Below are 20,482 nucleotides of genomic sequence, written 5' to 3'. Positions count from 1 at the left end.
AGTGGGTTTCTGCCCTAAGCTGGAGGCTCTCCTGCTGCACATGCTGGAGCCAAGACCAGGAAACCCCAGCTCTTGGCTCGAGGAAGTAGTGAATTGCTGACGTGTGTGCCCTTAATAGAGATAAATAGGTGACCAAACAGTTCTTAAACTTTGCCCACCCAGCCCCCACCTCTTTGATGGTGAAATGGAATCTGACCAGGGCTGGGTCAAACTGGTCTCCGTTTCGAAGCCTCAGGAGCTGCTGTTTTGTTTCACTCGTTTTATAGCTGCCTCCTTATCAAGACAAGAATTAGAAACAAGCCCCAATGTGGCAGGATTTTCCCTCCTCCTCCAGCTGTGGCTCTCGGAAGCCTCTAGCCTCATCCAAGGGGCAGCATTGTGGAGCCCAGGCCCTCTTCACAGCCTGATGCGGTTGCCCCTGTTCAAGAACATCACTTGTATGTATTTCCACCAAGCTCAGTATCAGCTCGGAGCCCGCCCCGCCTTGGCAAGCCCATGCCTGGGAGACTAACTCACAGCCCTCCAGCCAGATAAACCAGGCTCAGGGCTACAGATCTCCTAGCCCTTATGGGGGAGCCCACACGTGGCTCTTTAGGGAGCTGCGGTACAGGACAATGCTGTTCCCATTGCCCCAAGCCTTGTGGGGAAGGCAACATCCTGGTCCCCACTTGGCAAGGCCTAGAGCCCCTGTTCTTGGACCTCAATGAGATTCAGGAAGATCCAGAGCCCTGTGGATGGGGGTGACTACAGGAGGAAGGACAGGTGTGCCTCCTGGTGGGGGAGGTTTGCAAAGGGAGGAAGGGGGACAGGCCCCCCTCCCCTGCTGCCACCAAGCCTGGAGCAGAGCCGGGAAAGAATGGGAGCCCAGCGCCCCATTGCCTGGATACCAGTGACTATTGGAAATGCCACAGGAGGGCCAGCTACACGTTCAGAATTCAAACTAAAAGAAAGCAGAATGCGAACCCCAGAGAGGGCCAGGCTGCCAGACGAGCCCCCTCTGCCACCAGACGGTTCCTTTTTGCTCTTGTCAGCGAATCGGTGCCAAGTGACTACAGGCTGATTCTTCCAAAATTCCTCTCCAGCTGTGTCATCTGCTTCCTGCTCCTGAAGGGACCTAGGTCCCTGCCGCTTCAGGGCTCACACCCTGGGAGGGAGGCCTTGGTGATGGCACCCACTGCTGAGGAGGCGGGATTGGGCCTGGAGTCTGGGGACCATCCCTGCCTGAGGTGTTACCTCAGAGCCCCCTTCAGTAGAATCTCCCCTTGGTCATTGTCACACCCCGTGCCCTTGAGACAGAAGTCCAAGGGTGAGGCAGACTTGTGAGGGAAACAAAGTCCTTGCACTCTTGCCCAAGGTTTGCCCTCCACCCCTCGGTGCCCCCTGGCCTGGCAGGGTGGCTGCTTCCTCCTGGCCCCCTCCTCGCTTGATCCCTTGTGTGGCTGCCCTTTAGAATTCAGGCCTGGGAGGGTCAGAGGAGAGTGGCTGAGGGGAACAAAAGCCCCTCATAGCTCCCATGCGTGGGAACCCAAGTGGATGCCAAGAGCCGAGCTGGGGATTAGGGGATGAGGGGCACGAGGGTGGGGGCACAGGGCCTGGATGTGCTCCTCAGGCCCTGCTGTCCTGATCAGTGTTTTGCAGCCACCTCGGGCTTGCCATTTCCTTTCCCTTAACCTTCTCCTGGGGTCACCCAGCCCAGCCCTGCTGCTTCCCCTGGTGCTGGGAGTGGCCATTGGGCTGATCTGTTTCATTTTTTTGTTTGATACCGATTTCCTTTCCCCTGACCCTGGCCTCTTGGTCAAGCTACCTGAAAGCCAGTTCCGGATATGCCCACATTGGCCTCTCCCTCCAACTGAGGGCCCTTGGACAGGCCTGAAGAGCCTGGACCCACAGGAGACCTTCGAGATATATATATATATATTTTTTTTTTAATTTTTATTGAGATACAATTCTCAAACCACAAAACTCACGCTTTTAAAGTGTAAAATTCAGTGGTCCTTAGTATATTTGCCATGTTCTTCAAACATCGCCACTAATTCCAAAACGTCATTGCCCCAAAAGAAACTTCCTGTTAGCTGTCACTTCCAGTTCCTACCTCTCTGCAGCCCCTGGCAACCACTAATCTACTTTCTGTCTCTATCTATCGCCTGTTCTAGAAATTTCATTTAAGTGGAATTGTACAGTATGTGGTCTTCTGTGACTGGTTTCCTTCACTCAGCAGTGTTTTCAAGGTTCATCCTTGTTACAGCGTGTATCAGCACTCATTCCTTTTGATGACTGAGTGACATTCCATTGTATATCGAATTTTGTTTATCCATCAGTTGAGGGACATTTGGGTTCCCAATTTTGGGCCATTATGAATCAGGCTTTTATGAATATTCATGTTCATATCCATTTTTGTTTGAACATCTGTTTTCGGTTCCTTGAGTATATACGTAAGAGTGGAACACTCAGGTTTCCAGCTGTGGAGACCAGAGCAGAGCTGACGCCCTGGTCTTGCAGGTTGCAGGGTGCTGAGGCAGCCACCCCTGGGTGGGAATCCGTCAGCAATCAGGCCACTCTGTCACCCCTGCCCTCCATCGTTCTGGGTTTTCTGTCCCCGATGGGCCAGACCTATCTCTGTTCCTGCCGGGTTTGTTCTGGAAGTTCTGGGCCCTGGGGTCCTAGAGGCTGGCCTGCCCTGGACCAGCTCAGCCATGGCCAGGCTCCAGATTCCGCCCCCAGACCTGCCCCCGGCCTGGACTCTGGGCCCCAGGCTCCTCCCCACCCCATGCCCTCCTGACAGCTGAGAGGCCTGCAGCTGCCCAGGCCAAGGGGCCCCTCAGAGGTCTCAGGGACAGCTGCTGCCCGTGACCCCGCTGACCCCTGATGCCTACACCCCACCCCCTGAGGGCCCAGGCATCTGCCCAGTGGCCGGCAGGGCCCAGCCAAGCCGTCACCTCTACCCCCAGATCTTCCAGGGTCTGAAGAATTTTGTGCTGGCAAAGAGAGCTGGAGACCTCCCGGGCTGACAGGCGCCACCCCATCTGGGATCCAGGGGAGTGGGGAAGGGGAGAAGCAGGGCCTCACCGCTGCTGCTGCCACCTCAGAGGAAGCAGCTCTACCGCTAAGCAGAAAACAGACGCCACCTTCCTAAGCAGAAGGAGCCCTGGGCGGGGAGTCTACACCCTGGGTCTCTGTGGAACCTCACAGACTCTCTCCTCCCCCCAGCCCCCTCAGGATAGCACAGGGAATGTGAGAGGCCCAGGGTGAGGCCAGGCAGGCCTGTGGGAGAGAAGGCAGAGCATTACTGATCCCCAGGAGGCGCTTCACAAGGGCTGCTTGCCCCTAGAGGGCTAGAGTCCTCTTCCAGTTTTCTGTCCCTTAGAATATATCTGGTAATAGCAGTTGCCTCTGGGGATGGGTGTGGAAGGGTTAGAGGTCAGGAGTGGAGGGGGGTACTCAGAGAATTATTTGTCATGTCTATCCTCATATCCTGTCTGAAAATTTTTATCATGTGCATGATTAAAAGAAACGAGAAAAATTTTACACATACATGTACACCTTTCCCGTCCTCTGCTCCTGAAGCCCTCCATGTTCAGCAACTGTTTGTAATATCCCTCCCTGTGAGTTTGTCCCTCAGGACATCTACCCCTGAGGGCAGGGACTCTGTCTCTTGCATACTGTTGTCTCTCCAACCCCTTTAGGGTGCTCAGCACATAGTAGGGCCGCAAGAAATACCTGCGGAAGGAATGCTTTCTGGCAACACAGAAGCAGGCACCTGCAGAGAAGGGGAGGCACGAGCCCCGTGTGCCGACATTAAACCCAAAGCCTGTCAGTTCAGGCACTTGTGCGAAAATGCTTGTGAAGCCTGCTCTGGGTAGGGATTTGTTCTCGGCCTAGGGATACAGAGATAGATGAACAGATTAGACAAAATCATTGCTCCCTTACAGGGCTTCCACCCCAGCGCAGAAACCCACAAACAAGTAAACACCTTAAGAAGTCAGACTGAACATGGCAAGGAGGGGAGGGGAAAGACAGGAGAGGAAGCGGTGGGCAGGCTGGGAGAGTGAAGAGCTGCCACTGGATTTCAAATGCCAGGCTCTTAGGCTTGCTAAGTCCTTTTCTCCTATATGCCCGCTTCCTGCTGTCCCCAGCAGTCCTGCCGCTTATTCATTCTTTCATCAATACTCACTGAGCACCCGCTGTGTGGCCCTCACTCTGAGAAGACAAGGGTGACTATGGTCCAGTGGGAATAGCCGTGACTCAAATAAAGGCGAGACAGAGAGGACAGGGCTTCAGAGTTTTTCAGAGGGCATCACAGGGAACTTGACACTAACTAGGAGGCTTCCCCCTAAGGAGGTGAGCCCCACAGCTGACAGCCACAGGATGTGCCAGGGGTAGCCAGGAGAGGTGCTGGCAGCAAGTGTCTCAGGCTCTGGGGGCTGGACATGGCTGAGGAGTATTTGGACACTGAGACAGGGTTGGGGAAAATCTAAATATCCATCCGTGGAGAACTTCAGTGTCAATGATGGCCTACCCTTGTGTGGAATACTACGCAGCTGTGAAAAGGTGAAAACAAGGACCCACTCTGCGTACTGACATGGAGTGGTCCCCATAATATAATGCTAACTCAGCAAAGCAAAGCACAGCAGTGTGAATGGCAGAGGTTCAACAGAAGGCAGTTTCCCACAGCCCCTGCACAGTCGCCCTGGCTGCCTCCCCTACTATTCCCAGGCCCACAGTACTGTGGGGCTCAAAATCTCTAAATATCACCATTGGTGCAAAACAGACAGGAGGGGCTTGGCCTGTAGATGCTAAGACTATCTCAGAAGCATTTATAAGAAACTGGTAACAGTGGTTACCTATGGGGAGGAGAACTGGGTACCTGGGGGACAAGGGTAGCAGATATTTTTCCTCTTGTAACATTTGAATTTTGAACCCTGTGAAAACATTACCTCGACAAAAAAAATAAATAATTTAAATTAAAAAATGCCATTCTGATGATGTCAAACCCCTATAACCACACCTTTGAGCCCCTTCCACTGTATTCAGTGAGCTATCATGAGCTATCTCCTGCCTGTAAGTTCATAATGGGCAAGATTCTCATGTCAAGTGACAGAAAGCCAACTGGATGAAGCAAAATGGAAATTTGTTGGCTCAAATAAATGGAAGTCTGCTTCAGGCATGGCTGGATCCAGGAGCAACATCATTGCAATTCATTCTCTTGGCTCACCTTTTCTCTGTGCTGGCTTTATTCAGGCAGGTTTTTCCCTCAGTGTGGCAGAGCTGACCACCAGCAGCCCTAGACCAGAATCTTGACTTTGTAACCCTCACAGTCCCAGCAAGTCCCCAGGGCTGTTGCTTATTTGCTTATTTGCGTCACCTGCCTAACTCTGAACCATCCCTGTTACTCAGATTGGCTGGGCCTGGGTGTCAGACTCACTTCTAGATGATGGGGTCAGTCACAATGGAGACTCTGGATAATTGAGAGGCTGTCACCAGAATAGGAGGAAAGGACAGGGAAAACAGTGGTCGTCCACCGCCCTCTTGGATCTTCCCCTTCACCTGTGCCCTGGCTGTACTGAACATCTCTTGCTTCCTGTTCGTATCAGGCATCTACTCTCACTCCTCCTGCCTTTGCCTGCTCCCCCTGAAATGTCTTTCCCTTTTACTGACAAACTCTTAAAAAAAAAAAAGTTGCCGTTGAATCACCTCTGACTCATAGCAACGTCATGTGTTTCAGAGCAGAACTGTGCTCCAGAGTTTTTGATAGCTGTGATCTGGGTAGCACAGACAGTTTGCACTCAACTACTAACCTAAAGGTTGACGGTTTGAATCCATCCAGGGTGCTGTGAAAGAAAGACCTGGAAATCTGTGACCGTGGAGATTATAACCAAAAAAAACCCTATGGAGCAGTTCTACTCTGTAACATGTGGGGTCACCATGAGTCAGAATCGACTTGATGGTAATGGGTTTGGTTTTTGGTTGTTGATCTTTCAGAAGTAGATCACCAAGCCTTTCTTCCAAGGCTCCTCTGAATGTATTTGAACCACCAACCTTTTAGTTAGTAGCCGAGTGCTTAATCGTTTGCACCACCCAAAGACTTCGACAAACTCCTACTCATGCATTTGTACCCTGCTCACATATGACCTCCTCGTTGAAGCCTTCCTAACTCTCCCTCTTTCTCACTGCTGTTCTCCTTGGTGCTTCATTCAATCTACACCCACTGACTGAACCTCTTTGTGCTGGGTCTCTAGAAGTGACTCAGGGTCTGGGGTCTCTAGAGGCGAGTCAGGGCTGGCCTCTGCCCTTAAGGACCTCCATTACAGCCCTGATTGTACTGTTTTAGAATCCGTTATCTGTCTCCATCAGGGACATCTGTTCTCCCAGGGCTGGGGCCAGCCGTGCCCATGTCATGTGTAGTCCAGCATAGCCTTAGGCATGGGGTAGATAGAGTCATAGATGCAAAGAAGGGTTTCCAGAAGAGCAAATAAATGGCAAGGTGCCTTAAGGGGGGTGGGAAATGTTGAAGACAGCTTCTGCCGACTCCACAGTTTGTTCCCATGGCCAACATGACCGCTGTGGGCTTGGATACTCCCAGAGGCCTCTGGGAGGAAGTGCCTGGGCCAGTCCCTGCCAGGACAGTTCCGTCACCACTCCGGAAACCCCCATGGCCCTGGGCTCAGGGCTAAAATCCAGACCCAAAGGAAAGTCCCTGCAGCAAGACCTTCCCACCCCAACTCCCAAGGAGGAGTCCACAGCCGAGGCAGCAGCTGGGGTGACTCTGAGGATAACTTCACAGCTGGAATCCCAGCCCACAGGGTGAAGAGTGAAGAGGGTAGGGCTGGAGTTGGCAGGAGCCCAGGGGAGAAAGGAAACAAGAAAAAATCAAGGAAAACGCCTGGGGTTGGCTCAAGCCACAGCCACAGGCCAAGCCCAGGCTGGGTTACAGTTTTCTAGGACAGATGGTCCTGCTTCCCAGCTCTCCTTCAGGGAGCTCAGGTGCCTCCAGAGACCCTCTCCTCTCAGTGCCTCCCATAGATTCTCACCGCCCTTGTCTGGTGACTCTGCCCCCTCAGACCTGCTCCCAGACTCCCATCTGCCATCCCACCTGCCTCCCAGACTCTGGGCTCCTGGCTGGGCGTGCTATGGAGAGCTGGCTCTAGGGGGTAAGGCGGTAGGGAGTCTTTCCTGGCTGGCCCCCGTCATCTTCTCCAGCCAGCTTTGGGGGAGAGGACTTCCGACTCCATCCCCCACCTAGCCCAATGACCAATGACAAGGCAATTTCCAGGAAGAAAGGGCTGGGAGTGGAAGGAAGTGCTGAGTCAGTCCCGGTGTGACGATTACAGTGGGGGGAGGCAGCCATGGGCTGAGGGGGTTAGGGGAAGGCTGACCCATCTCAGGGCCAGGAGAGGCTCCAAGCTGAGGAGAAGGAAGCTAAATACCCAACTCTCCAGGCGTTTCTTCATTGCCACCTGCCCAGTTTCTAACCCTGCCCAAATGCCCTTCCAGGACCCGGCCCCGCAGCCACCAGGCTGTCCAGGCCCTAGCTGAGGCATGAGACCCTGGACACAAGGGGAGGTAGGGAGTTCAGCCTGGGCAGGGGGCAGTTGGAGGGTGTGATGCTTGGCCTGAGTGACTTTTGGTCGGGCTGGGCAGAGGAAGTGGGCATAGGAAGGAGGCACCGTCGGAAATGTAAGGCAGTCTGCCCATCCAGGCGGCTCAGGCTTCCAGCCCCCACCATACCCAGGCTTTACACACAGCCAGAGAAGCTGCTTAAAGGGGCATTTCAGCAAATGAAATCCTGTTTTATAAATGCTCATGAATTGCAGGGCCCTGTGGCAACAGTGGGTGTGTAAGTAAAGACCGCACTCATTGGCGGTCCCGCCAAGCGACATAACCTCGTCTGTGAACGGGAACAATGTACCCTGCTACCTGAGGATCAAATGCAACAACAGTTGGGGAGTGTGGGCCCCTAGCTTGACACGAATTCCTCCTTAGCTGTGGGCCTTGTCAGTGCCCATGCTCTGGATGGTGGTGGGGGCACACCCAGCACCGAGCGGCAAGCGCTGGACAGAATCTTGTCACATACTGGGTAAGCAGTGGGTCCTGGGGCTTCCAGCCCTAGTCTAAGGCCATGACCTGGTGGCCAGGCGGGACAGTGAATAGTGGCTAAGGGAGAGAAATGGGGCTTGGGCCAGGCTTTGGGGCCAAAGCTGCCCCTCTCTAGCCCTCGCTCAGTATTCCTCAAAACCCTAACCCAGCCCCTCCAAAGAGCCCTGGAGTTGGTTCCCAGCTGTGTGGCCTTGGGTGTGTCTGCCTCTTGAAGCTTCCATTCCGGTAACTATTCCGGTAACTATCTGCCATATCACCAGCTCTAATGGAGCTTCTGACCCCCCCTGGGTTGCCATCTCCCAGTGGAGAACTCCCAGCATATGGGAAGACAGTGGGGGGCTGCGGCTTCAGCCACATTTCCTCATGCTCAGGTGATTTCTTCCTTGGGGTCAGTCCAGGTCAGGTGGCAAAGCCAGGCCACCATCCCCTGTTGTTCCTTTACCATTCTGCTGCCTACTGGGGAGGAGCTCTGGTGGTGCAGTGGTTAAAGCGCTTAGTTGCTAGCCAAAATCTTGGTGGTTCAAGCCTACCAGCCACTCCTTGGGAGATAGATGTGGCAGTCTGTTTCCACAAAGATTACAGCCTTGGAAAACCCTGTGGGGCAGTTCTACCCTGGCCTATAGGGTCCCTAGGAGTAAAAACCAACTTGACAGCAGCAGGTTTGGTTTTTGGTTTGGCCTGCTGGGGCTGTGCGTTGCCAGTTGCCATTAACAAAGCATGTTGCATGTCTCTTACCTTGTTTGGGACCCGATAAAGAAGGTGCTATTATCCCATTTTATAGGCAAGGAGACTCAGAAAGGGACTGTCCTTTGCCTGTGGCCACAGAGCAAGTCAGCACCAGAGCCAGCTCAAAACCTGGGTCCATGGCTCACAGGCCAGTACTCAGGGCTTGCAGGAGCTGGCCCGCCTCCCAGGGTCACATTGTGTGGGGAAGGGGAAGGTGCAGTGACTGCCGTTGAGTAAGGAGCCTGAGGGGAGGAGAGAGCGCTCAGAGGCCCCAAGTCCTGCCACTCTGGAGTTAGGCAAATCACCAATCATGGTCAGCACTCCAAGCTTCCACTTCCATCTCTGTAAAATGGAGATAGTGATACTGGCTCTGCCCACCTCATACGGCTCTCAGGAGGATTGAAGGAGTTCAGGGTGGGGAGGCACTTGGTAAAGTGCACAGGTGGGCTTGGGTGGGTGGGTGCCTGGCAGAGCCGTGGTGGTGAGAAAGAAGAGGAAGGAGGCACCTACCTTACCCACAGATGCCACAACTTTGCCCAGGGCAGCAACCATTCCCCCACCCACCGCCCAACCCCCAGGCCTCAGTTTTCCCCCAGGCCATCAGCTGGACCTGGCAGTCAGCCCAGCCTCCACCTGGGGAGTTGAGGAAGGGGCAAAGCAGGCTTGGGGTAGTAAAAAAAAAAAAATAAGCCACTCCCATTGCCCTTGTGTTGATTCTGACTCAAGTGGTTGTTAGGTGCCATAGAGTTGGATCCGCCTCGCAGTGACCCCACGTACAACAGAACAAAACACTACCCAGCCCCGCACCATGCTATGTTTGAGCCCATTGTTGCAGCCGTTGTGTCAATCCATTTCGTTGAGGGTCCTCCTCTTTTCAGCTGGCTCTCTACCAAGCATGATGTCCTTCTCCAAGGACCAGTTCTTCCCGGTAACATGTCCAAAGTACGTGAGACAAGTCTCACCATCCTCGCTTCTAAAGACCATTCTGGCTGTTCTTCTTCCAAGACAGATTTGTTTGTTCTTCTGACAGTCTGTGGTATATTCAGCAGTCTTTGCCAATGCCATAATTCAAAGGCATCAACTCTTCTTCTGTCTTCTTTATTCATTGCCCAGCTTTGGCATACCTATGAGCTGGCTGAAAATACAATGGCTTGGGTCAGGCACACGTTAGTCCTCAAAGTGACATCCTCATAATGATCCCACAGTGACCCTATAGGACAGAGTAGAACTTCCCCACAGGGTTTCCAAGGCTGTAATCTTTACAGAAGCAGACTGCCACGTCCTTCTCCCATGATGGATTCAAACTGCCAACCTTTCAGTCAGCAGCCGAGCACTTTAACCACTGCGCCACCAGGGTTCCGCCTGGGGGAATGCTCAGGGTGAAAACCTGAAACCTCCCTGTATTTGTTTCTTTCTTTCTTACTTTTAATTGTGCTTTAGGTGAAAGTTTACAGTTCAAGTTAATCTCTCATTCAAACATTTATACACATATTGTTTTGTGACATTGGTTGCAATCCCTACAATGTGACAGCACACTCCCCCTTTCCACCCTGGATTCCCTGTGTCTATTCATCCAGTTCCTATCCCTTTCTACCTTCTCGCCTTTCTTTTAGACAGAAGCTGCCCATTTGGTCTCGGATATTTGATTGAACTGAGAAGCATGTTCCCCATATGTATTAATTTTTTGTTTTATAGACCTGTCTAGTCTTTGTCTGAAAAGTGGTCTTTGGGAATGGTTTCAGTTCTGGGTTAGCAGAGCGTCAAGGGGGCTGTAGTTTTGGGGGTTCCTCCAGATGCTGTCAGACCATTAAGTCTGATCCTTTCAGGTGAATTTGAATTCTGCTCGACACTTTTCTGCTGCTCTGTCTGGGATTCTGCGTTGTGTTCCCCGTTAGGGTGATCATTGGTGGTGGCTGGTGGTAGCTGGGCACCATCTAGTTCTTCTGATCTCAAGCTAGCGGAGTCTCTAGTTCATGTGGTCCTCCTGTATTCATTTCTTATTGCTGCTGTGACAAATCACCACAAACTTGGTGGCTTAAAACAACACAATTTATTATCTTACAGTTCTGTACATTAGAAGTCCAACACAGGCGTCACTGGGCTAAAATCAGTAGTGCTGCATTCCTTCTGGAGGCTCTGGGGAGAATTTGTTTCCTTGTCTTTCCCAAGTTTGGGAGAAGTACAGTCGGAATGCTCCTTGGAAGCAAGGATGGCAAGACTTCATCTCACGTATTTTGAACAGTCTGAGAAGAGCATCACACTTAGTAAAATGGAGGCTCAGCAAAATAGAGGAAGACTTTCAGTAAGATGGATTGACACAGTGGCTGCAACAATGGGCTCAAACATAGCAATGATTGTGAAGATGGCACAGGACCAGCCAGTGTTTCTGTTGTACATAGGGTCACTATGAATCAGAACTTACTCGACGGCTCCTAATAACAACAACGGGGCTGCCCACATTCCTTGGGTTGTGGCCTCTTCCTCCATCTTCCAAGCCAGCAGCATAGCATCTCTCTGACCCTTCTTTCATTGTCAAAACTCCATTTCTGACTCTCTTCTTCTACTTATAGGAATCCCTGTGAGGAGGGTGGGCCCTAATGAATATTGTCGTACTCTATTTTAAAGTCAACTGATTCGCAACCTTAAATTCCACCTACAACCTCAATTCCCTCGTGCCATCACGTAACCTAACATATAGGTCGCGAAGGTTTAGGACATGGGCATCTTTGGGGGCTGTTATTCTGCCTGCCACACTCCCTTCTCCTATATCCCCTCCCTTCTGGCTAGCTTGCCACTACCCCCCTCAGTATTCTTCCTGATCAGCTGTCACTTCATTCCACGTGCCTTCCTGCCCCCCTCCCTAAAGGTCCTCCCTCATTTGCAGTATGGAATCCTTCACCATCCTGGTCACACTGGGCTGTCCCAGCCGTTACCTTCTGGAAAGAGTTCCCCCCACCCTATCCCCACCCAGCCCTTCCTCCGCCTCACTCCTCCTAGCACTGACCCACCCAGAAGTGTATCAACAGTGTACTTGGGGACTTGGGTTTCCTCTCTTCCTTCATTGGGTTGTAGGTCCCAGTCCAGAGGGGGTTGAATCTCCAGTGACAAGGATAACACCTGACATCTAGAAGGTGCCCAACAAGTATCTGTTGAAATCAATGCATGGGACAAGAACAAAGTTTTCTTCAGTCTATTTCCAGCGTTTAGCCCAGGGTCTGCCTGTCAGAGCAGGTTCTCAATGAATGTATCCTGTACTGTATAAGGAAACCCTGGTGACACAGTGGTAAAGAGTTTGGCTGTTAAAGGATAAGGTCAGCAATTGGAATCCACCAGGCGCTCCTTGGAACCCCTATGGGGCCTTTTTAGTCGGTCCTATAGGGTTCCTAGGAGTCGGAATCGACTCGACAGCAGCGGGTGTGTTTGTGTGGTACTGAATGAATGAATGAACGAACGAAAGAACAAATGAATGAGTCTAAATCTAGGATCCACCCCCTCCCCGCTCCAGGCTCGCTGCGTGCACACTCTCCACTTCGGTGCACAGGGCGCATGGCTAACTCTCATTACTTTGTTTGCTAGGGGATGGAAAGCTCTTCAAAGCTCTCGGAAGTCCGTAATACTGGGACACGGGCGCCTGCGGGGCTTCATTCATGCCCTCTGCAGTCACTGAGCACACACGCGGGCTCCTCCGCCGGACCTAGCCCTCCAGGGAGGGAACGTGTCCAAGGTCACTCAGCGAATTCCTGCCACCGCCCCCTTGAGTCCTTCTAGAACCAAGGGTTTGGGCCCCGACGGGCACTGCCCAACTCCGCGGAGTCCAACCAGGGAACCTGATGCGTCCTCGCCGGACGCGGCCCCAGCTAGGCCCGAAGCCAAAGCACGCACGTCTGCGGACCCGTTCGCCTCCGCAGAGCGAGCCCTGGGCGGGGACGCAGCCGGAGGCGGGCCCTGGCTGGACGGCCCGACATTGGCTCTGAGAGCCGGGGCGGGGCCTCGAGGGTCGTGGTCCGCAAAGCAAGTTCCCAGCCCGCGTCGGTCCGGGTGTCCCGCCGTCCGGCTGCGGAGCTCTTGCCGCCCGCCGTCTGCCGCCTGCCGCCTGCCGCCAGCGCGCCTCACGGTGAGTCCATGCGGGGACTCTGAAGCCCCCTCCGCGACCCCGGGGGGACCCCCGAGAGGCCTATCCCTTTTGCGCCCCGCTCCAGCTCACGCCCTAGCCCCCGTCTCCTCTCCGCGCAGTCCCTAGTGGGCGCTTCGAGCTCCTCGGAGTTTCCCGCCCGCGCCCCACGCCCGCCGGGCTCCGCGCCCCCAACCCGAGCGCCCCGGCCCGCCTCCACCCTGCCTGGAGCCCTCCGCCCCACGCCTGCCGGGCTCAGCGCCCCGAGCTCAAGCACCCCCGCGGGCCCTGCACCCCGCCCGGAGCCTCCGCCCCCACCCAGGAGCCCGGAGCGCCCTCCGCCGCCAGCGGCCCGCCCGGGATAGGGTCGTATTTTTAGCCGACGGCTGAGTTGTCCTGTCTTTAGCCGCTGCCACCCGAGCACCCTGAAACCAGCAGGGCTGGGCTGGACGGCGCCCGGGAAAGGGAGGAGAGGAGTGGGCGCCGGAACCCGAGCCGGGGCTGCGGAGCCGGGCCCGAGGGAGGGACAGGGGCCGCACGCCGGAGCGCTGGCCCTGAGCCCAGCGGACGCTCGGACATCGCCCAGGCCGGAAAGCAGTGGGAGGCTCCTCCCCGAGCGACGGGGCAGGGTCCCCGCCGCCCCTTTCTCTGGGATTGTCTGCTGTGAGAACAGAACATGCCCCCCCCCAGAGAAAAAGACCCCGCAGACCGTTCGCACACGGGACTGGAACGCCTAGCCCCTCGGGGGCGCGGTCGTGGAGCCCCAGGCTAGCAGAGACACCCGTGCGCGCTCGGACCCCGGCGGGACGCGGGTTATGGCGGGAGCGCGCGCGCCACCTAGCGGCCGCGGAGCTGGGCGCAGCTCAGCACGGGAACCCAGGGAGACCCCGCGGGTGGCGAGGGGGACTCCTCATGGGTGACACCAGCGGGCGGAGGAGGCTGGACGCCTGCGGCTGGGGACCATTCATTTTCGGTCTTGTTCGCGGTACTGTCCCCGAAGAAGCAAAGTGCCTGAGGCTGGGCCTGCGGACATTTGCCATGGTGTGACTGATGGGGTTGACAGTGACTCCCGTGCCCTGCTGTACAGGTGCTTGCAGTGTGACAGTGGGGGCTCCAGCAGCCACTCCTGATGGCTTTACTGTCAGCCCCACTTTATAGATGGGAAAGGTGAGGCCCAGAGAGGACAGATGTCTTGCCCAGGGTCACAGAGTGAGTCCCAGACTAGGCTGGATTCAAGGTCCATTTCCTGATTGAGATCAAGGAGTGGCTCCTTGAACACCCCAGTATTGAAGGGGTGGACCAGTAGTCTTCGTGGCAGGAGGGGCTCTGAAGGAGACCCTGTCCAGGACAGGCCCAGAGATCTGGTATGGCTCCTAACTGCTTCCCACCACTGCAGGCAGCCAGCCCCAACTCCCCACAGCCTTGTCGGAGTGGAGAGCTTATTCTCCTATCCCTGGACACTTGCCCGTGAGTGGGGGGTGGGCAAGAAGTGGGACTTAGATGGGGAGGCCTGGGGGGCTGGTCCAACACTCCAGCTGGAAGCTTGTTTTTCTCCTGCACCCCAACTAGATGACACATTGGCGTGACCTCACTATATTGGAGTCAGTTGGACCAGCCAGGGTAACAGTGCTCACTCTTCCACTTACTAGCTGAGTGACCTTGACAAGGTTACTTAACGTCTCTGTGATTCAGTGTCTGCCTCTGTAAAAGGACAGGAATTACACCAGTGTGCCATTGCTGAGCATGAAAACGGGAACTGGTCTGTTCAATGTTCAAGGGCCAGGCTGGAGCTGGGGTCTGGTTGTTGCCAAGTCTGAATACTTGGGCCCTGATGGCTGTACTCTCCCAGTTCTCCCCCGGGTGGTTGATGCTGGTCCCACCCTCTTCCCCTAGCCTCTGCTCTCCCCACATCTGGAATTGGGCGGATACCTCTGGCTCAGAGTAAGGCAGCTGTCAGGGACGCCCAGTTTGTTGTGGAAACACTCAGCCCCTCTTGGCAGCCCTGTTTAATGGTGGGAGTGAACCTGGCCTGGGCTCTGGGGTGAATCCCACACATCAGTCCCCTCCCTACCATGGGAAAAGGCAGGAAAAACCACCCAGGACTTCTTGCCTGAGGAGGGGGCAGACTTGATGTTTGTCAGCATGCCCTGGTGGGCACGGTGGGCACAGGTCAGTGCCTCTTAGATGAATGGGTGGTGGGATTCCACTCCCTCCCCTGCCCTCCCCCAGTGCCTTCTAAGTCCAGCTGGAAGTTGGCCACTGGAGAGTCATTCCTTTGTTTCCTGTTAAGCTGCAGGTGCTCCAAGAGGGGCAAGATGTCTGGCCTGTGTGGCTCAGCCTGACTGACCCAGGGTGTCCGGTCTTGGGGGTGGTTTCCTGAGTGAGGCCTGGGCGGCGGGGGGTGGGGGGCAGCACTGGAACTCTGTTCCTCCTGCATCCTCCTTCCTGCTCCGCTCCTCCCAGCCCCCAGACCCACACTCCCCTTGGGGATGAATTCTCACCCTCACCTGCCCAGGGTGAAGGACTGGACTAGAGGCATCAGCAGAGCCTCCCTGCCAGGCCACCGCACAGCCTCTCCTAGGCTGACTGCCCATCTGCTCAGCCCCTGGCTGGCCTGGGGGGGTGCAGGTCGTGGGAGAGATCAGGCTTACCTGACTTGAATCCTGGTCCTGGTCTTACCCGATGGGTGCCCCGGACAAATTTTTTTCTTTTCGTTTTCAATTTTTTGTTGTGCTCTATTCTACACATGGGCTCCCTCCCTGGTAGGCGGCCCATCAGGTCTAATGTGCATCCCCCGCCTCAGAGCTAGAAGAAAGGCTTGCTTGGTTTGCCTTTGTCTTAGGTTCTTAGTGCTGCTGTAACAGAAATCCCACAAATTTATTTTCTGACAGTTTAGGAGGCTAGAAGCCTGAATTCAGAGTACCAGCTCTAAGGAAAGGCTCACTCTCTGTTGGCTCTGGGAGGCGATCTTTGTCTCTTTCAGCTTCAGGTCCTCAGTTCCTTGGTGATCTTTATGTGACATCTGTCTTCCCCCATTTGTGCATCCTTGTCTTTGTGTCTAATCTGCTGTTTTGTATCTCAAAAGTAATTGGTTTAAATTTTGATCAAAGATTCTGTAGAAGAATTCTGAACAAAAGGGGGAAAATATAGAACAGAATTTCAAATTCTCATGGAATCCAGACTTTCTGGAGCCATGGAGGCTGGATGAACCCCTGAAACGATTGCCCTGAGATCATCTTTAAACCTTAAGCCACAAATATTTTCTTAAGTCATCTTAAAACCAAACAATAGTGTAGTTTAACTAGTAAAGAATGTTTGCCTTGAGCGCTGTGCTCCTTTCAGATTTATCTATATGGGATCAAATCGACAATAGCAACTAGAAAGATTAGATAGGAACCTTAGGGGGCAGTGCGTTTATGTTAATGGGCAGGAACAACTCAGAAAAGGAGGGTGAGAATGGTTGTACAATTCGAAGAATGTAATCAATGTCACTGAATTGCACAGGTAGAAACTGTTGAATTGGCGTATGTTCTGCTGTGTATAGTCTCAACAACAACAGAAATCAAATAAATTTTTTTTTAAGTGATTAAAAGATATACCCTACAGTGATACGGCCTCATTAGGATAACAATGAAATTCCTATTCCCAAATTGGATTACATGCACAGTTTAAAATCAAGAAACCAAACCCACTCCTGTCGAGTTGCTTCTGACTCCCAGCAGCCCCATAAGGCTTCCAAGGCTGTACATCTCTGCGGAAGCAGACTGTCATATCTTTCTCCCACGGAGCTGCTGGAGAGTTCGAACTGACGAACTTTTGGTTAGCAGTCTCTTGCTTTAACCACTGTGCCCCCAGGGCTCCTATTCACAGTATGGGGGTTAGGATTTACAACCCATTTTTGGGGGGACATAATTCAATCCCTAAACAGCCTTTTTCTGTTAAACTAGTATTGCAGCCTTTCAGGTTGTATTTTCCTTTTCCACATAGAAATAACCTGATTTTTTTCAGATTACATAAATAATAAACCCAAAAAAACCAACGCAGTTGCCATCAATTCAGCTGCAACTCATGGTGACCCCATGTGTGTCCGAGTAGAACTGTGCTCCATAGGGTTTTCAGTGGCTGATTTTTCAGAAGTAGATCACCAGGCGTTTCTTCCAAGGCACCTCTGGGTAGACCCCAACCTTCCAGTTAACATATGTCCACATAAATAATACGTGCTTATGATGAAGGATTTGAACTTATAAATGTATGGGCAAAAAAGAAAAAGTCACCTGAAATCTTAAAAAATAAACTTACTGCCATCAAGTCAATTCCAACTCATAGCCACCCTATAGGACAGAGTAGAACTGCTCATAGGGATCCAAGGCTGTAAATCTTTACAGAAGCAGACTGCCACATCCTTCTTCAATGGAGCAGCTGGTGGGTTCGAACCGCCAACCTATTGGTGGGCAGCTGGACGCTTAACCACCGCACCACCAGGGCTCCCCTGAAATCTTAGCTACCTTAAAAAAACCAACAACAACAACAAAAAAACCTGATGCCATTGAGTGGATTCCGACTCACAGTCACCCAATAACAGAATAGAACTGCCCCATAGGGTTTCCGAGGAGTGGTTGGTGGATTCAAACTTCTGACCTCTTGGTTTACAGCCATAGCTCTTAACCACTTTGCCACCAGGGCTCCATCTGATGGAAGAAGTTGGGAATGGCTAAGGGTGATGGTTGAACAACGCGATAAGCATAATTAATGTTACTGAAGGGTGCGTATGAAGATTACTGAAATGCTAGATGTTTTGTTACATACATATTTACCAAAAAAACCTATCATTTTGGTGTCCGTCCTTTCATTTTATGTGTATACACATATATAATACATTGTCGTTGTTAGGTGCTGTCAAGTTGGTTCCGACTCATAGCGACCCTATGCACAACAGAAAGAAACACTGCCCAGCTCTGTGCCATCCTCACAATCGCTGCTGTCATACATATATCATGCATATATGTCATTGACTCGACAGCAGTGGGTTTTAGTGGGTATGTCATTTTAGGATAATAGGATCAAAGAGAACTTTTATGGAGGACACCTTTCCTCCCCCATTGGTGACCCCCCATCCCAGTCGAGGTAGCCCATATTACAACCTAGTACTGGCCTTCCAGATTCTTCTCTGTTCTTATATAAGATATAAACCTGTACAGACTGGTCTAGGTAGGTAGATCACGTGTGTGTTTGAGAACAGTGAGGAGCTGCTAAGTGTTTTCAATAAATGGGATGGTCTACGTGTCATGCATTTTGCTTCTCACCTTCTAGGATACCTTCTGGGAATCCCTCCAAAATGTCTTACAGCAATAATTTTTACATAGGGACAAGAGAGTAGTTGTGATGATGAAGTGAGATGTGTTTGCGAAGAGCTCAGCCGAGCGCCAGGCACAGAGCAGAGCTCCCAGCAATACCTCTACTCACCTCTTGGAGGCTAGGCGGGGGGAGGGACAGAACCGGTATTAGACTCGGCCCTCCCTGAAGGAACTCAAAACCCGGGGGAGGAGAATAGAGAAACTCGGAGGTGTTTAAACACCTGCTGTGCATCTAGCCCGTGCCAGGCCTGGGTGGGAGAAACAGGTGACAAGATCTCTGTCCTCAGTCAAGGAGGGTCTGGAGACAAGTGTGTGAGACCCCTACTTTGTCACTTGTCACGTCATGGGGCACAGACAATGTACAGTGGAGGTCAGGGTAGGGGGCGAGACCAGGCAGGAGACCTGAGCCAGGACTTTGTGTGTGACTTTGGCCTGAAACTCAAGTGCCCAGGCCTCAGTTTCCCCACATGCCAAGCAGGGGGTCTGCCTTGGTGATCCAGACTCTCGACTGGATCTGTGAGTGAGGAGACATGTCTTCTTCTCAGGAGGGTAGCCTCACCCGGGCTCCCAGGGCTGATGTGGGATTCTCAGGAACAAGATGGGTGCTTCTGACCCTTGTCCTTCTGTCCTTGACTTTTACCCTTCATGTTTCAGAGCACAGCAACTCCTCAGCCCTGGACCAAGGAGAAATTTGAGGGGACAAGATCAAAGAGCCTTGCTACCTACAAGACTTCCACCTTTCTGCTTCCAGTTTCCAGAGAGAAAGTGACTTTTGTCATCTCAACTCTCCAACTTCCATTGTCAATCTCCAATCTTCCTTTGTCTAATTCCTTGGACCAACTCTGGTCAGGCCTCACACCCTAGTCCCTTTAACAAGTTCTGGTGCCTGAAACCACCATCTGGAGCTGGTGTTCCGGTTGACGGTGGTGGAGAGGGCAGCGTGAGGCCTCGGTCTCGGCACCAGGCCCAGGTGCTGAGGTCACAATGTCCACCAAAGTGCCTATCTACCTGAAGCGCGGCAGCCGCAAGGGCAAGAAGGAGAAGCTACGGGATCTGCTGTCCTCGGACATGATCAGCCCACCGCTGGGGGACTTCCGCCACACCATTCACATCGGCAGTGGTGGTGGTGGTGACATGTTTGGCGACATCTCCTTCCTGCAGGGCAAGTTCCACCTCCTGCCGGGGACAGCAGTCGAGGGGCCCGAAGAGGACGGCACCTTGGACCTCCCCTTCCAGTTCACACGCACAGCAACCATGTGCGAGCGAGAGCTCCCTGACGGGCCGTCCCCACTGCTCAAGAATGCCATCTCCCTCCCAGTCATCGGGGGACCCCAGGCCCTCACCCTGCCCCCCACCCAGGCCCCACCCAAACCCCCTCGGCTGCACCTGGAGACCCCTCAACCCTCCTCCCAGCCCTCCCCGCAGGAGGCAGGGGACGTGGACATCTGGAGGACTCCAGAGGCTGGCCCTGCCCGCAACGGGCTGACCCCCCAGTCCGGGGCAGAGGAGCCCTTCCTGTCCCATGCCAGCTCCCTGCTCTCCCTGCACGTGGACCTGGGGCCCTCCATCCTGGATGATGTGCTCCAGATCATGGACCAGGACCAGGACCTGGACCGCGTACAGATCCCCACGTAGCACCTGCAGCCAGGCCGGGCAGATTCGGGGCAGTGTGTGGACACAGCCCTGGCCTAGGAGGCAGACCCCAGGTCCCACCTATTTGGTGGTGGCCGTGGTTTCTCACTTTGAGCCTTTGTTTCTCTCCCTCCATCCTCATCCATGGGCAGAGTGCCCACATGGCTTCCCCCTAACAGCCCACCAAGGACATGGGCAAGAGGCGCCGGCCCAAACAGCCCTGAACTCCCCAACAATGGCTCTTCCTCTCCTCAGACTCCTTGGGTAAAGGCTGTGCTGAAGAGAACTCCCCTTCTCACCTCCTTTCTGCTCAGTCCAGTGGGGTGTCCTGACTGGTGCGGGGAGGTGGGGGTGAGGAAGGCAGGGCTCAGCCAGGTGGAGGTTTGGGACCTTTGGCTTCACATCTTAGTCCGGGGGCATCACAGCAGTGACTGAAGGTGTCCTGCTTAGTCCCCTTCCACATGACTGGGGGATTCTGGTTGTAATAAAACTTGGTGCTGCTGGTGGCTGTCTTCCCATGCCTTGTCCCATTTGTCTTAGGTTTCCTCCTGAAGCTGGGCCACTG

The 20,482-nt window shown here is 53.5% G+C and overlaps 1 protein-coding gene across 4 annotated transcripts; it reads left to right on the top strand.

Moving 5' to 3' along the window:
• The first annotated feature begins 4,722 nt into the window (after positions 1-4,722).
• Positions 4,723-20,433, top strand: CDC42EP2 (CDC42 effector protein 2). 4 transcript variants are annotated; one of them, XR_002788066.2, is made up of 2 exons: positions 4,723-8,074; positions 12,397-12,706. XR_002788066.2 is itself a non-coding variant. In XM_010599049.3 (2 exons), exon 2 carries the CDS (start codon positions 19,270-19,272, stop codon positions 19,918-19,920), a length of 651 nt encoding a protein of 216 aa, XP_010597351.1. In that variant the 5' UTR covers positions 5,726-7,560; positions 18,940-19,269; the 3' UTR covers positions 19,921-20,433. The 4 variants fall into 4 exon arrangements, 3 of the variants coding, with proteins under 3 accessions (XP_010597351.1, XP_023415369.1, XP_064143878.1); XM_010599049.3 differs by lacking the exon at positions 12,397-12,706 and adding an exon at positions 18,940-20,433 and having other exon boundaries at positions 5,726-7,560; XM_023559601.2 differs by lacking the exon at positions 12,397-12,706 and adding an exon at positions 18,940-20,433 and having other exon boundaries at positions 5,726-8,074.
• Positions 20,434-20,482: the final 49 nt, after the last annotated feature.

Source organism: Loxodonta africana, chromosome 7 (assembly GCF_030014295.1).
Source record: "Loxodonta africana isolate mLoxAfr1 chromosome 7, mLoxAfr1.hap2, whole genome shotgun sequence".
NCBI lineage: Eukaryota > Metazoa > Chordata > Mammalia > Proboscidea > Elephantidae > Loxodonta > Loxodonta africana.
The sequence above is the reverse complement of the archived record's forward strand: the minus strand, read 5'-3'. Positions and strand labels throughout refer to the sequence as shown.

Excerpts from the sequence above, each read along its gene's own strand:
- CDC42EP2 (XM_010599049.3), top strand. The coding sequence starts at position 19,270 with ATGTCCACCAAAGTGCCTATCTACCTGAAGCGCGGCAGCCGCAAGGGC.